This window comes from Chironomus tepperi, unplaced genomic scaffold (genome assembly GCF_022539635.2).
Source record: "Chironomus tepperi strain 1889 unplaced genomic scaffold, CSIRO-AGI_Ctep_v1 contig_100, whole genome shotgun sequence".
Taxonomy (NCBI): Eukaryota; Metazoa; Arthropoda; class Insecta; order Diptera; family Chironomidae; genus Chironomus; species Chironomus tepperi.
Genome location: NW_027226222.1, coordinates 454,250 through 470,801, shown reverse-complemented (window position 1 = coordinate 470,801; position 16,552 = coordinate 454,250). Strand labels below are relative to the sequence as shown.

General features: G+C 31.1%; 1 protein-coding gene across 1 annotated transcript in view; it reads left to right on the top strand.

The window, feature by feature from the left end:
• The window catches only part of LOC139087212 (uncharacterized), a 45,148-nt gene extending 29,055 nt beyond the window's left edge, over positions 1–16,093 (top strand). Inside the window, exons 5-10 of the mRNA XM_070635962.1 lie at positions 7,866–8,049; positions 9,625–9,754; positions 11,947–12,087; positions 12,304–12,537; positions 13,861–14,140; positions 15,076–16,093. Coding sequence (XP_070492063.1) covers positions 7,866–8,049; positions 9,625–9,754; positions 11,947–12,087; positions 12,304–12,537; positions 13,861–14,140; positions 15,076–15,277 — 1,171 coding nt within the window. The 3' untranslated portion in view covers positions 15,278–16,093. The remainder of the gene's footprint in view (positions 1–7,865; positions 8,050–9,624; positions 9,755–11,946; positions 12,088–12,303; positions 12,538–13,860; positions 14,141–15,075) is intronic.
• The last annotated feature ends 459 nt before the right edge of the window (positions 16,094–16,552 follow it).

Genomic DNA, 16,552 nt, shown 5'->3' with positions numbered 1-16,552 from the left:
TGAATGATAAAAATTTATTCTATTTTTATGTCCGAACCAATTTTATGGTCGACAGATTAAGATATTTCTTTGATTTATTTATTTCCGATTGACTGTAAATTCTGGTAATTAAATTAATTTTCTTGTAGAGAATATTTCAACGGTTATTTTAAATTTAAACTGTGTTGAGCTCTAATTGACTAGTTGCTTTTCCCTTTTTAAAGTTGTTAGTCCCCTTCATAAAAATATTTGGTTTGTTTTTGGTCACTGATTAATAAACATCGTTGTTATTAAATTAAATCTGTAAGAAGTCTCAAATTTTTAGAATTTTATAAATCCCGAGCGATAAAATGTATACAAAGTCATAGATTCTATACGAACTACTTGTAAACTTATGCAAATGGATTGCAATAAGAGCCCTTCTCAGAAAAATAAGACAAATACATAAAAGAATATTGAAGAACCCTTTTAGACCATGATGCATGCTCACCTAAATGAGCGTACTCATGATTCCAATATTCAATATTATTAAACTTATTCAATTTTGTGATCATACTCAAACTTTCTGACTGCTTGGGATATAAATGAAAAATCACAAAAAAACTTTATCTCCTCTAAACATTAACTGTATCTCATGAGCTATAAAATGTAACAGAGATTGATATGAATAATAGAATTCTACAAATGAATTCAATAGCTACAGTTTGAAAATATACTTCAGAAGAAAAAAGTAATGATGACATTCAGCATCTATCAAATATCTGTTACGAGATTTAGTCAGGAAACAGTTGTATATCTAAAATTGTTCTCTAATTTATTATTGAAGTAATTATATTGATTGTTATTGAATATTTTAAGAAAAATCTTTCCTGGCTGAAATGAGGAAACTAATTCATAACTTTATCAAAAAGTTACAAATTATATTTATAACGATCTTTTGAATTTTGAATTTATTCTTTTCGAATTTTCAATGTAAATTCATTCATTAAGTTGTTATTCCCCCTGATTTTGTTTAAAATTTTCCCGATTTTTTCATCCAACCCTTCCATTTTATTTTTTTAGGTTTTTAGCGCATTTTTGAAATTTTTTTCAAAAAGGTAGCTTAATAAGACACTTTGTCTGTTCGGCTGCCGATAAAAACTTTTTAACTAGACATCGTAGAGAGCTCGGAATGGTTTTAAAAGATCAGTTCCATAAAGTTATTGCGGCGCCGGCCATTTAAAACTTTCAAATCAATGCATAAATAGTATAATTAACAATTTTTCATTTTCATATACAACAAAAACAACAACACGTTTTTTCATTGTTTTACAGTGTACTTCAATGTTTTTCGATGTTTTAACAGTGTTTACTGAATAAAGTTTGAATTTTTTTTGACCGTTATGTGGTTTAAAATATGAAAATCCGTTAAATGATGAATTTCCTGAAAATCTAGTATGATGACTTGAAATTTACTGGATCTTGTTTTATAGGTCTGGAAGTGACCTGGATCCTACTGGATCTCGTTTTGTAGGTCTCGAAGTGATCTGGATCCTACTGGATCTTGTTTTTTGGGTCTGGAGGTAACTTGGATTCAATTGGATCTCGTTTGTTAGGTCTGAAAGTGACTTATTAATCAATTACTGATCGCTGGGACAAAAATGCGCTTAAGTCCCTCGATCAATAATACGAGGACTTTTGTAATTTTCTTAAAATCATTCTTATATTTCTATTGTATGACTTGATTTTGCTTTCTTGTTACTATTGTTCAACAAATCAATAATTTGTGTCTGTTAATATCAACATCAATTTAATATTTTGAAAAAAAATTATTTATTGACTTTGCTTTTTAGTGCCTTTTTCAATTTTACTTCTTTTATTATTTTTTCATCTCTCTTTTAATCTTGACTCTTTTCATTGTAAACGGGAAAAAAGGATTGGAATTGGAAATATGAAAAAAGTTGGATACCAATCTGTAATTACATTTGTAAAAGATTTTTTCTATAGAAATTAAATTGTGCCTTTCTATTTCTTTCAAAACTTTTGTGTATAAAGGACAGAGGAAGAGAAATTTTTTGACAATATCAATGACTTGACATTTTTGTCACTAAATATTACTAAGAATATCCAAGAACATTTATTAGATTTGTGAAAAAAAAGAATTCATGATCAAGGTTATTTAACATCAAATTGGCTTTATTACTGTGGGTAGATTCATAGCTGTTCTGAAAATCATACTCAGCGTCGACCTCGCGTCTGGTGAAATGAAAATTTACATTTCAAATTATTCATCCATTCCATTTGCAAAACATTGAACTCATCCAAATAAGTATTAAGTTTAAAGGAAGTTGCATTTAATTACATCAAAATTCATGGAATGAATATCCAAAGTTTGTTTATGTTTATCTTAAAAATTGATAGACTTATTCCTTCTGAAAATCTAGATTAAGATTCTTGGACTGCTATTTATAAAGCTCTTTGATGATACTCAATTAATTTACACACTTTAAAGATTAATGTCGCACAATTCGCGAAATGTTTATACTGACATTAATAAAGACTCAATATGCTTGCTAATGAACTCTAGTGAAATTCACCAAAACAAACAGAAATAAATTTTGTTTTTCTTGATATAAAAAATTGAGAAAATAAAATTAAAAAGCAAAACATTCAATGAATTTGGGGGTAGTTCATTAATGACGTCTATCGGGAATGAGGTTTCAAAAAAACAGCCTTCTAATTATCCTGAACAGCACAATGACTGGAAATACGGCATAATGTCAAATTCGCGTCTTATAAAAAATTCGCGATTCGACGACGAAACGGTGGCTTAGTAGACTCGGTGTGCTGTTCGGTATTGTTAAATGTCTGTCGTTTCTTGTCCTAAATGTTGAATCTCATAAGTTAATGACATCTTAACTACATGTATTTATAATAAATATGTTTGATATTGATGCCGGAAAGGATTATTAAATGGATGTGCTAAATTTTGTAGGTACAATAATAAGAAAATCTGAGTCATTTGTATAAACATGTGAATATTGACTTACGAAACTTTAATTAAATCTTCTTGGAAATGGAATTATTGAATGGTGTCATCGACAGATATCAATACATCATGAATAATTGAGATTAGAGTTAAGTTTCATTCTAACGTATTTTTGAGATTCAAATTTTAACGGTTTTCTAAAATTTAAATTAGTTTCTTATTTTTGTGTGTGTGAAAAGTCGAGAAAATTGATTAATTTATTTAATTAGTGAATTTAAGTTTATTTAAATAGTGACAACTAGCTTAAATGTATTGTATTGAATCAGGAAATCAAAACGAACCGAAAGATTAATGTGAAATTTATTATTTTAGTGAGAGAATTGAAAATTTGAGAAGTTTAAATTTGAATATTGAGTTTGTTGACAAAAATTTGGCGCAAAAGTTATGATCTTCACTTTATACCTGGTATGAATTGGATTTAAACTGTTAAAGAAAGATTGTAATTTGATTTATATTATGCATATTTAAATTATAGTTTCCTGATCAATTGTAATCGTAGAGATTAATTTATGTCACAATAGTTCTTGACGGCTAAACTGTTTGTAAGTGACAATTCATTTTTATTTAAGACACCAATTTTATATTTTATACTCTTCATAGGAAATTTTATTCCCTTATACAACATATTCAATAAATGTACTGTCGTTATTAAGCCGGAATCGCAGTTTTTTATTGGGGAATCAAAATACAGCTCAAGCCGCCGTGACATAAGATAAAATTTCAAACAATTTTAACAACTGGAAGTGAGCAAACTGCTGTAAATTGGAATTAAAGATCTAGTGACACATTCAGGCAAGAAAATGAGCACCAGTAGGAAGAATAAAGTGTGTTCTCAATGTCAAAGCATCGATGTTAGCATAGTTTGTGCAATAGCTGAGTGTAAAAGAGAATTTTGTCATGATTGTGCTGGAATCGACACGAAGGGGTCAAAATTAGACAACTGGATATGCCAACGTTGTGCAGGATTTTTGAAATCAGAGAGGACATTAAGAAGTGCTGCCAAGAATAGACCAGAACAAGCACTTGCGCCGCGTCAATTGAAATTTGACAATCCGAAGGTATCGAAGAAGGAACACACACGACTTCAACACCGTGAAGATGATGAAAATAAGAAATTGAAGGAGGAAATTGAAGAGATCAAAAGACAACTGGAACTGATGCAACAACAACTCAAGGTTTTAAGGCATGATGTGCAGTTCCATGATATTGATGAAAGAATTCCGGAAACACCAAAACGATCGACAGCGCAGTTAAATGCCAATGCTAGACAGTTTGTGATGGAACAAACTGAAGATGCAACATTTATTGAGCCAACGGAGGATGATCCAGCGGCAAACATTGTCAAGCATCTGGCTGATGCAATTCGAATGTTGCAACCGAATGTACCTGTCAATACGGTGCATAATGGATATGATCCTGACGAGCAGTTGAAGTTAACAATGATACGTGCTTCGCTGCCCGACTTACCGACATTCAGTGGTGTATTTGAAGAATGGCCATTATTTGAGCGAGTTTATAAAACCACAACCGAGATTGGAAAGTATACAGAAGAACTGAATCATTTGAGACTGTTTAAATGTTTGGATGGTGACGCGAAAGTCGAATGTCGACTATTATTGAATGGAATGGCAGGTGGAACTGCTATTATGAACCACCTTAAGTCTGTGTACGGAGATCCGGAGAGGATATTGTCCCGCCAAGTCAAAAGGTTGTTGAAGATGAGAGCACCGAAGGATTTAGAGAAATATCAACTGAAAGAGTTTGTGAGCGAACTGGAATCATTTGTCATCAACGCTGAAAGTTTGGAAAGAGCTGATTTTTTATGTCAACCGACGATAATAGATCAATTAGTTTTCAAACTGCGTGATAGACATCGTGATGCTTGGGGTGCAATGAAACTCGCCAATCAGAATGTAAATCTAAAAGATTTGTGGAAATATTTAGCGGAGAGGTTGAAAGATGCTTCAGCACAGCCACCGACTGAATCGTATGAGTATCGAGCAGGAGATTCAAGGAGAATGCACACACATCGTGAAGAACGATTTGAATGTTTGAAATGCAAGAGTTCATGGCACGACTTGCAACATTGTGGTGATTTCAAGAATCTGATGTTGGCTGACAAGAAGAATTTTTTGCGTTCGAGAGGATTATGCAATTGTTGTTTGAAGCAAGGGCATCGTTGGAAAGATTGCAAGAATAAGAGGATGTGCAATATCGATAATTGTAGGGAATTTCATCATCGAGTATTGCATTTGAAATCACAATCCAGTGATGTCATTCGTGAAGCTGAAGGGGAATTCAAGCATTCAGAGCCGGTAATTCGAGCGGGATCTTCATCACAGTCAAATCCAGCAGAATCAGAGAGATCGAATTATCACAAGTCAAGTTCAGTGATGTATAAGATCTTGCCTGTAGTATTGCACGGCAACAATGGAGAGCTAATTGAGACATATGCCTTCTTAGACGATGGATCTTCAGTCACGTTGCTTGATAAAGAGCTTTATGACAAATTAAACGTGAAAGGCATTAATAGACCATTGAATTTAAGATGGACAAGCGGCATATGCAGAGAAGAGAGCGACTCATTCATTTTTGATTGTCAAGTGTCCAGAGGAAAACGAGGAAAGAAATTTCCATTGTACGGAGTGAGAACAGTTGATCAACTCGACTTAGCATCGCAAACTGTAGTGGCAAGTGAGTTACAAGAACGATTTAAGCACTTGAGAGGAGTACCATTGCCAAGTTTTGAGAATGCACAACCAAAGTTGCTAATTGGATTGAAGAATGTTTCATTTTTAACAAGTATGTCATGCATTAATGGTGCTGATGATGAACCTGTTGCGATCAAGACGAAATTAGGCTGGACTGTATTTGGCACTACAAACGACGCATTAGACAATTGCGCTGTTCATAATATATTTGATGATGAACGATTGATGTCAATTAGACGGGATGAGACTTATGTTGGAACAACAAAGCACGAACCAATGCCTGTTGATGATTTAAAGGTCATGCAAGTGATCCAGAATGAATCAGAGAAAATTGACAAGCAGCAGGCTAAAGGCTATGGGAGAAATATGAAGGAACGAAATGTGCCCATTGAATGGAAACGGACACAGATGTATTGGACTTTAAAGACTAGAAGGTTTTCTTCAGCATAGCAGAACAAAACGGAAGAGAGCATGTCATCGACAGATATCAATACATCATGAATAATTGAGATTAGAGTTAAGTTTCATTCTAACGTATTTTTGAGATTCAAATTTTAACGGTTTTCTAAAATTTAAATTAGTTTCTTATTTTTGTGTGTGTGAAAAGTCGAGAAAATTGATTAATTTATTTAATTAGTGAATTTAAGTTTATTTAAATAGTGACAACTAGCTTAAATGTATTGTATTGAATCAGGAAATCAAAACGAACCGAAAGATTAATGTGAAAATTATTATTTTTAGTGAGAGAATTGAAAATTTGAGAAGTTTAAATTTGAATATTGAGTTTGTTGACAAAAATTTGGCGCAAAAGTTATGATCTTCACTTTATACCTGGTATGAATTGGATTTAAACTGTTAAAGAAAGATTGTAATTTGATTTATATTATGCATATTTAAATTATAGTTTCCTGATCAATTGTAATCGTAGAGATTAATTTATGTCACAATAGTTCTTGACGGCTAAACTGTTTGTAAGTGACAATTCATTTTTATTTAAGACACCAATTTTATATTTTATACTCTTCATAGGAAATTTTATTCCCTTATACAACATATTCAATAAATGTACTGTCGTTATTAAGCCGGAATCGCAGTTTTTTATTGGGGAATCAAAATACAGCTCAAGCCGCCGTGACAAATGGGAAATGAAAATTTCTTCTCTCTTACTAGACTTATTACGATCTCATTGTGTCAATAAAATTGGTCTACTTATATAAAAAGAAATGTGGATGTGAAAAATTATTGTTTTACAAACACAGTTGTATTTACAACGCAAAAGCTGTTTTAATCGCTTTAAACTTGCAATATCTAATGGAATTTTATTTTAATTAAAATTCAAACAATCGATTCTGAGAAAAAATTCCTGACTTAAAAAGACGGAAATTGATGATGAACAGAAGGAAAATCTTTGAGAGATTTTTAATGCAATAATTTTAATTTACTTTCAAATTTGAGCGAATGCAGAGAATATTGTTTGAAAATCTCAGTTTTAAATTACTGTTGATTTAACAGAAAAGGTATAATTGCGAATAACAGATCCCGAGTGGTACTCAAACCGATGTTCTGCAACTTCATGGTCGCATCCACCTTCCATTGAGCTATCGGCGGTTGTTCGACTACATATATGACAAAGTACACTCTGGTGGTTAGCAGAATGAGTTGTCAAACTAAAAACTTCAAATGCATTACAGGCATAGACTATCGCAGTGTTGTCCAAAATATTTGTCATGACATTATCAAAACTTTTGACGGCACATAAAAACACTTAACACTTTAGATACAAAAATATAAAAGCATTTTATTGCAAAATCAGCTGAAATCCATGACATACATAAGTACAGTAAAACTTAAGATGGGAAAAAAAGTTCCATCAAATTGTCAGAGTAATAAAAATCTGTTCTTCCTGCTCTTTTAGTATGTACAACGTGTTTGAACTTGAACACAAAAATTTGATTATGAAAAAGCTATTTCCTACTAAGTGGCAAAAGCAGTTTACACTTTTTATATGATTTGAGATGAATTTTTAAAGGTTTTTATGAAAGCAAAAGAATCGATTGTTGGCAGGAACAATGAGCGAGTCAATCAAAAACTGAATTGAATTGTTTTAATGTAATTAATATTTTTTTCCATTTTTATTTCATTTGCAGTAGTTCACTGTTATCAGCACGCCTCAAGGCTTTCAAAATGAGCCTCGACCAGGTGGAGCTTGTAAGCAAACTCCTACGAGCATCAAGGAATTGTAATGAACTTCTATTAAAGGACTGTTTTAAGGATATTTTAGAACATGGAATAACACCAAAAGAACTGAATGCAACAGACAAAAGTGGAAGGGTAAGATGGAAATAATTACTTGAAAATCCGCATTAATGAGATAGATGAGTATGATTCACAACTTTGATTGAAGCTGTCGGCAAAATTGAATGAAATCATTGTCAATGAAAAGAAAACAGGAAGGAACAATGTTTTTATGTTCTTACAAATGTCAAATGAGATTTCTTACCTAAATCAACTTCACAAAACCTTCGTAGAAGTGTCCAGATACCAGAATGCGGATGTACGACGTCATTTCTGAAATCCCTTTGAATATTTTCCTATGTCTTGGTTTATAGCTAACATATGATTATCATACATACTTATTCAAATCCCCATTGCATAATTCTGATTTAATACTGTAACTTTATGGATGTATATCAGCAATAAGTGTTAGATCAGTGGTGGGCAAACTTTTATTTTCCGCGGCATACCTTGGATCTAAGCCTCGACCAAAACTGCACATAGCATATGGCATTTCCAAAATTTTTTGGCGCCACACTAGTGTGTCGTGGCCAACAGGTTGTTACCGCTGTGTTAGACTATAAACAACTTCTGTTGAAGTTTGTACATTTTCCGAAATGTTTATGTTCTCAATTTACAGTGCGTTTATTATTCTTTAGGTTTCTTTATGTAAACTCTGAAAATAAATTCTAAATTTATATTATTTGAAACTTACAACCAAACATGCGTTGATTCCTCATTCATCAGATCTGATGAAATACTCGTACATAATTCATCAAACTCTTTCCTTATGGAGAACTTCTGATATAAAAGTCACTTTAAATCATGCTGCTATGATTTTAAACTAATACAGAATCATAAATCTAAGCTTTATAGCTATTTCAAAGACAAGATTTATAGAAAACATGAAAATCAAACTACTGTAAATAAACCGAGAAGTTATTTTTAGAACCGAGCTTAGATGAATGAAGCTGACACTGATGCTGTGAATTTAGAACAAAAGTCGTCAACCGTGATACTTGTGATTCATTTCCCAGTCTTTATTTCTATCACAATATGATATGATTTACATGCAAATTCAAGTCCTTTACCACTTTTCCTCTTATCAACAGCTTTTCATTATAGTGGTCTTGTAATTAATAAATCGATGAGAGGAGAATTAATTTTTCATATTAAATGGCTTTAAATTATAGACCTGCATCAAAGAAAATCATTAATTGGAGACTAATTGTCAAAAAGTGAGGATAACGGTCATTTGAATTTCAAATTGTAACGATTTATTTTCATTTGAATAGTTTTTGAGCGATTTCTCTCCCTTGGGTTTTTGGACAATAGTGACTTAAATTTTCAAAACAAAGACAGTGACTCACCAGAAAATACATTTAATCTCAAGGAAATACTGATTTTGTAAGCTTGGGATTAAGTTAATCATATAAATCTCCATATTATGAGAGCGCACACTGTTGTTAACAATGAAGTCCATGTCCAGAGAAGAAGTAAAATTAATAATTTTTGTACTATTAATATAAAATTATGAATTCATTTACTTATCTCATTTTAATGGAGGATTTTCCGTAACAGACTGTAAATAATGTTATTGTTGTCTAACTTGATGTATTTCTCATTTCACAGACCGCACTATCTTACATATGTTCAACAAATCTCACAAATTTCCTGGAACTATTTCTGCATTTGCCGGGCATCGATGTCAACAAACCAGATAATGAAGGAAATTCAGCACTACATTTTGCAGCACAAGCAGGTTTGTATTGATTTTCTAGTAATATTTATAATCCATATGTCCTCATTTCCATGCTCTGATTTATTCTATCTGACTGACGGAATAAAAGAAAATGCTCTATGCATTATATTCATAGAAATGACAAGCATGTGCATTGCTTTAGGTTATTAAAGAATACGTCTACGACTGTAATTTAATTGCTTTTCTATTTTTGATGAAGTAAAAAATGTGTCTAGGCTAATCTTTTAAATTACTGTGCGATATAAATTATGGATATGCCGTGCATAAGCAATAAGCAGAAAGTAGTAAATATTACTTTACATGCAGTTGTAAACTCATTATGAATTCTACTAGAACTTACAAAGGATTAAAATTTTAAATAACGTACATACTTTGAGGTTCTGTCATATCATGCCCATTGACATTTTCATATTTTATGGCCAATTTAATAAATTAATCCATTTTGTACAGTTTCAATCAACTTAATTTTTTAAACAATTTTAATCAACACAAATTAAAATTTTTCTCTAGATTGTTAAAAAATTATTCGAAAAATCGGTCATCAATGAATTTATAATTGGATTATTATTGAGGACTGAGCTAAATGCTGCATTTAATACTGATTGTATTGTACGTATGTTCATTTACTGCGAATATACATATTATTATCATATTATATGCATGATTGCATGCGGCCCATTTTTAAACATTGATTGAAGGATATATGCATGCAGTCAGAGTAGAAAAAATTAATTGCAAGACATTAAATGGATGGATCTCAATTAGAATTACAAGTATGATCTATGGCTATTTACAAATAACTAACTAATGAAGGATATAACGAAAATATTGAATAATTGATGCAAGCTGTCAAAACAAAGCTTAAAAACAAGCAGAATGCAAATATTTTTGGGACATTAGTCAGAGTAGCTGTTTTGAAGAAAGCCAGCTGTATCAAACTATCTTTTTTTGATATTTCTAGAGCGGTGATCTCAAGAAGTTGAGTTAGAAACAAAAAGTTTCAACTTTTTCCTCACCTGTTGTGTTTATGGATAGAGCTTACAATAAATATAGCAACGAAAAAATAATTTTATGACTCAGTGAGCTGGATTTTATTTGTTAACATGAAAGCGATAGGGATCCCAGCTTTATTGGAACTTTTTGAATGACTAATCACTGATTTTCAAAATCAATTGAATTAATTTTGTGTCAGAAAATACTTTTTGGAATCAACTTCCCAACATGGACCAATATTAAAAATTTTCCAATGTCTTGAACGTAAATTGACTGATTTTCTTACGTTATTGTGAGTTTTCTCAATGAATCTGCGATGACATTTAATAATAAACATAAGAAATGTTATCCGAAAGCAACAACCAGTCAAAATACATCATTCAATTTCAAATCTCAACAAATGGCAATAGATTCAAGACTTATGGGTCTATTCATATTTATGAAAATAAGAAAAAAAGGATTAAATAAATTAGGTTGAGTCAGTCGACATTCAAACGGATGTTAAAAAGTCACGAGAGAATAATATTATAATCTTACTGCTGTTTATACGGCTTTCTTCTTTTGTTTAAAAATTATTTATATTGGCACGGAAATGATGAAAAATTACTAACAGCAAGAAGTTAAATAGTGATTCTTATTTAGTTAGTCTCTCATACTATTTCTTAATCTTCACGAACATTACAATGTGTAAGGTATGGTAAGGTGCGTATTCTGGAAGGTTGGGGGAGTTGTTGGTGGTCATCCCTACTTACCATATGCCACTCGGGCTAGCAATCTATTGATTGATTTTCTTGATTAAAAATCGATTTTTCTCGCCAGTTTTACAAATGTTTAGTCTTCGACCAAAATTAAAGTCGACTTTCGGTATACTACTAGTCCGGGTGAATTTGTAAATAGCCTTATGCCACCAAATGTCTTCTTGCATGAAAACTCAGTTCAGTTTAGAGTCAAAAATGTACAAATTTATTTAAAACAGAAGAAGCTTTAACCGAAACAGTTATAAGTAGGAATTGTGGTTGCCTTGGAAGTAAGTAAATCCGATTCAGAGTAAACAAAGCATTGAGAAATAAGGACATACTTTAAACATAATGGATTTTGAATACATCCACAAATCCACCCCAAAAAGTTTCCATACTTTTTACTTTTTTCAAGCATTCTAAGAATACATTTTATGTTCTTGAATATTTTTCCATTTTCAGGTCAAACAGAAATTGTAAATATGTTGCTAACGAAATGCAAAGGAATCAACATTGACGCAAAAAATAATTTAGGCTTCACGCCGTTAATGAAAGCAGCACTTCAAGGTCGAACAAAGACGGCAAAACTCTTACTATTTGCTGGTAAATAGAAATATATTTTCTCATTTCCCTTGTGAATCCTTTCAAAATTAATTTTCTCGTTGCCCTATTATTATCATTACTAACTCTGTGACTTGCTGTGAATTACACAAATGCTTTCTCATGAAAATTACTTTTCTCGTCTCTTTTTTTCTATTTTTAATCTTCTTGATACCAAATCATTAAAACGTCAATAAATGTGTATATAAAAAATGATAGGAGCATCACCAACAGCAACTGATCCAACAAGATGCTTCCGTGCCGATCAATGGGCACGTTATTGTGGACGTCATCAGACGGCTGAAATGATCGAGACTGTTGCTCGTGCTAAACTTTTAGATAAATCAACCTCAAATAAATGGACACATGATGTTATCCCGAGAAGTAAAACAACATCTGCTATGTCACAAAGTATTTTACAACAGCAACAACAGCAAACGAGTCATTCGGGAGGTGAGTGAAATGAAAAACTCTTTATTTTATTCATCATATTTCTAAAATAGATGAGGAAAGTGACGAAAAAAATTGAATGACGTAAATTTTTAATAAAATCGAAAAGAATATATTCTTTAAGGCAAAAATGTTTAAAAGATTATAGCTGAATTGAGATAAATGAGATAATGGAGCATCATTTTTGTGATGAATAACAAATATTGATGATGAATCTTTCATGCATTAAAAACCTCATTTTTACGATCTCATTTTTACGAAAAATTTTGTTCTTCATTCATCTAAATTTTGAATAAATTAAATTTTGAAAATTAATTTACCAACACATTTTTTTGATAAATTTCGCAGTAAAAAAGTTCAAAAATGAACTAGTATGACTTCTCACAATAGCTAGTTGTATTAAACTTAATAAAAACTCATTTTTGATATTTTTTTAAAAACTTTTTTATCAATCAGAATGCGTATTGGACCTAACGGTTTTTCTAAATTTGAAATTTATATTAATTTGATGAAGAGAAATTTTTCTTCTTCGCAAAAATGAGCATTGTCGTAAAATGAAGATTTCGTAAAAATGAGGTTTCGAATTTCTGAAAATCGTCGTTTTAATATGGACTAATCTTTCATGCATTAAAAGATCAGAAAAGATTCTAAAATTTAATTTAAAATTTCATTGAAAAGCCCGCTAATCTTAAGATAGACTTAAAGTATTTAAGGTTCTCTTCAGGAATTGCTATTGAGTTTAATTGTAATTAAGAGCTTCTTCCTAATTGTTATTAGAATTAGTTGTAATTTTGTAATGTTTATTCTTCGAAATTCATGTGAGACTAAATTTTTAAGAAAAGGGGTGTTCAACTATATATTAAATATTATTCTTCAAATGAACGTTATGAAATTTGGAAAAGATTTTAACCAGATTTGAAACAAGACATGCTGAAATTAAATTCAATGACTGAAATTAAAGCAAATAGAGGAGTTAGATATGTTTATAAAAGTTTTTTAAATAATGCAAGACTTAAATCAAATATAAATCTCTACGATATCACATAACATGCATGACGAAGCAGGAAAAGTCAATGTGTAAATATCAGAATTAATGTAGGAATCAAAAATATGACGGCAACATTTCCTGCGCATTTCTGATTATTAGCATCATAATAGAATATAAATATTTATAAAAAAAATCATCTCAAATCAGCTATGAGCCAACGTAAAAGTTTAAAATTTACGACATTCCTCACATGCTTCCATTCATAAATTTTGATTCAAAAGATTTTTAATTTTATTACTAAATCAAAAATTCGTTTCTTTTTTTTGTAATAATTTTAGGTTTTCGCTCAAAATTCCGAAAAGTTTTCCCATTTGGTTTCTCACTTAAAGACAAGCATCATAAAAGCAAGGATGATGATGGCAAGAACAATCGTAATGGTTTTGTTAATATGTCAGACAATAAAGAGATTGGTATTGTTGATGAGAATGGATTTAGCAATGGTGAGATTGTAAATTATCTAACAGCAGCTGCTATTTGTGTGGGAAATGGTCCTGGCGTTACAAATGGATCTAGTAAACAAATTATCAAAAGCCTCTGTCGTCCATTAACTGTGCCAAAGTGAGAGTCGAATCATTTATTTTATTTTTTGTTTGATTTATTTTAAGTTGTAAATTTCCATTGAATGCTAAACGTGCACACCGATGAATTGCTTAGAACAAATCCTTACTCTGCGTGTGAATGCCCTCTTTTATTTGCTATTTAGGCTTTTATCATTTCATTAATATTGGATGCAAATTTAATGTTTTATTTTAATTTTTGAGTTCCCTTATTTTCTACAGTGCTGTTTGCTATGGTATTTGTGTGACTAGTCAACAGAGCTTAAAGTCGACTCTAATTTTAAATGAAGTCGAGTCGATTCAAATCGACTTTTTCATACAAATTCTGAACCGACTTTGAACTCTGTTGTAAAAACAATTAACAAGCCGAGGAAGAAAAACTAAGAATGGCCCGTCAAGAAGCTTCTATGGCTCTTGTAAATCATTTTTATTAACACTGAATGAAAGTGGCCTTCATATGGCTATCATTTGGTGAAAGCTTTCATTTGGTGTTTGTAAAAGAGCTTTAAAATCCTCTAGATGGAGTCTTTTTCATTTGTGCAGCTCGGAAAAAGACATTTTTTAAGCTTAAGCTAATTTTCTTCTCGTTAACTAGACTAAATTGATTTAAATGTGGTAACTGCCTGAACCTTAAAAACCCCTTCAATCATTTCATAAATTAATTTTAATCCCCCTCTCCCTTTCTACTCTGTCATAAAAAAGACACAAAATCCTCAAGAACTGTGTGTATAAGGTAATAACAATCACTAGAATTCATTTAAGCTTCAAATGTTAGAGTTACAAGTTCCCAATGAATTTTCCTATGACAATCCCTGTTCTAAGTCTGTTCTAAATCTAAGCAAGCGATCTAGTCATAAGTCACAGCCAACAGCTCTGATTTTCCCTTATAATTTTGCAAAATTTAAAATTTATGTTTTGTTAATTTTTCATTTATAGACTCGAAGTTACATACGCAAACAACAATAATTTAATAAAGAAATTTGAAAACATGCCGAATATGGTGCCAGAAGTGGAGGAGAAACCAACAGTCATTAAGAAAAAGGTCAATGGAATAAGGAAAGTTTTATCAGAGAAATCAAAAGGAATCATTAATGCCGGAGGTGGAAAACAAAAAGTTCATACCGACTCATATTTCTAGTTTAAAGTTCATATCTCGTCATCATCGTCATCATCATTAATTTTAATTTGCATAAGGATCTATTATCAAATATTGTTATTATCATCATTCATTGTCCTCAATAGTTATGACATTAAGATTATCTATCATGTAACTATGGTTATTGTAAATTATATAATATTCATTATAGTACTCGACATGAAAAGAAATCACTCTGTCATTTCGTCTCTATCATATGAAGCGTCTCATCATAGTCATAAAAATTAATTGAACTCTACTCTTTAAGATCTACTTTAAATGTTATAAGGGGTACGTTCGGGAGTTACGTCACACAGTTTAGTCCCCTCTCCCTACCGTAACGATAAACAGCAAAATTATGGACCGAAATTTGAGTTCTATAACAATTTGTTCCCTGTGTAAGGAAGGGCCTTAAGCGTTACGTAACTTCCGAACGTCCCCTAAAGTTAATAAAACTTTTTTGTTTCAATAATTTTGAAATAAAATTTGAATTTGTAGAAAATTTATGAAAAATGTACAACACTGAAGATTTATTTATTCGTCCACATAAAAATATTAAGCTTATTTTATTTACTGTGGGATAAAATTCGTGACAAAAATGGATATTGAATTGATGGTTGATATGAGATCAGAACCAGGGGATTTATGATATTTTGGATGACCACTTTTACTCATATTTTAATCATTTGTCCATTTTCTATTGATATACTTTGATAAAATATTAATGAAATTGGATTAGTTATACTGTACATGAATCATATTTATTAGGCTACTTATTGCACAAATAAAGGATTATATTTGTATTCCTAAAATAGAAAATTTTCCGCAGTATTTGAATAATTTTCATTTTTTCCTCCTGCTGAGCAAGCAGCAGAATTCAATCTTAATTTTTTTTAAATCAAACATTAAGCATGAAGAATAATCAAACGACAATTTCATGAAATTAAATTTAAGGGTTGTTCATAAATGACGTCTATAGTTAAAGAATTTTGATCGAAAAGCGGAAGCACCACATGTGAATAGCTCCATAGAGGATATCATTTCATTTTTAAAACATTGGAAAATATGATCAAAGTACCTAAAAACTCTTATAAAGGAATGAGTAACTAAATTGATAAAAATCGGCTGTATCATTAAAAATGATTGGAGTAAATGAGTTTTAAAATTAGTTAGGAAAGATTATTGTTATACCCTAATAAAAATACACAACAATCTTGAATGTTGGAAGGAATGGAATTTAAGGAATTTTGGAATCTTTAGCGATAAATGACTAAGTGA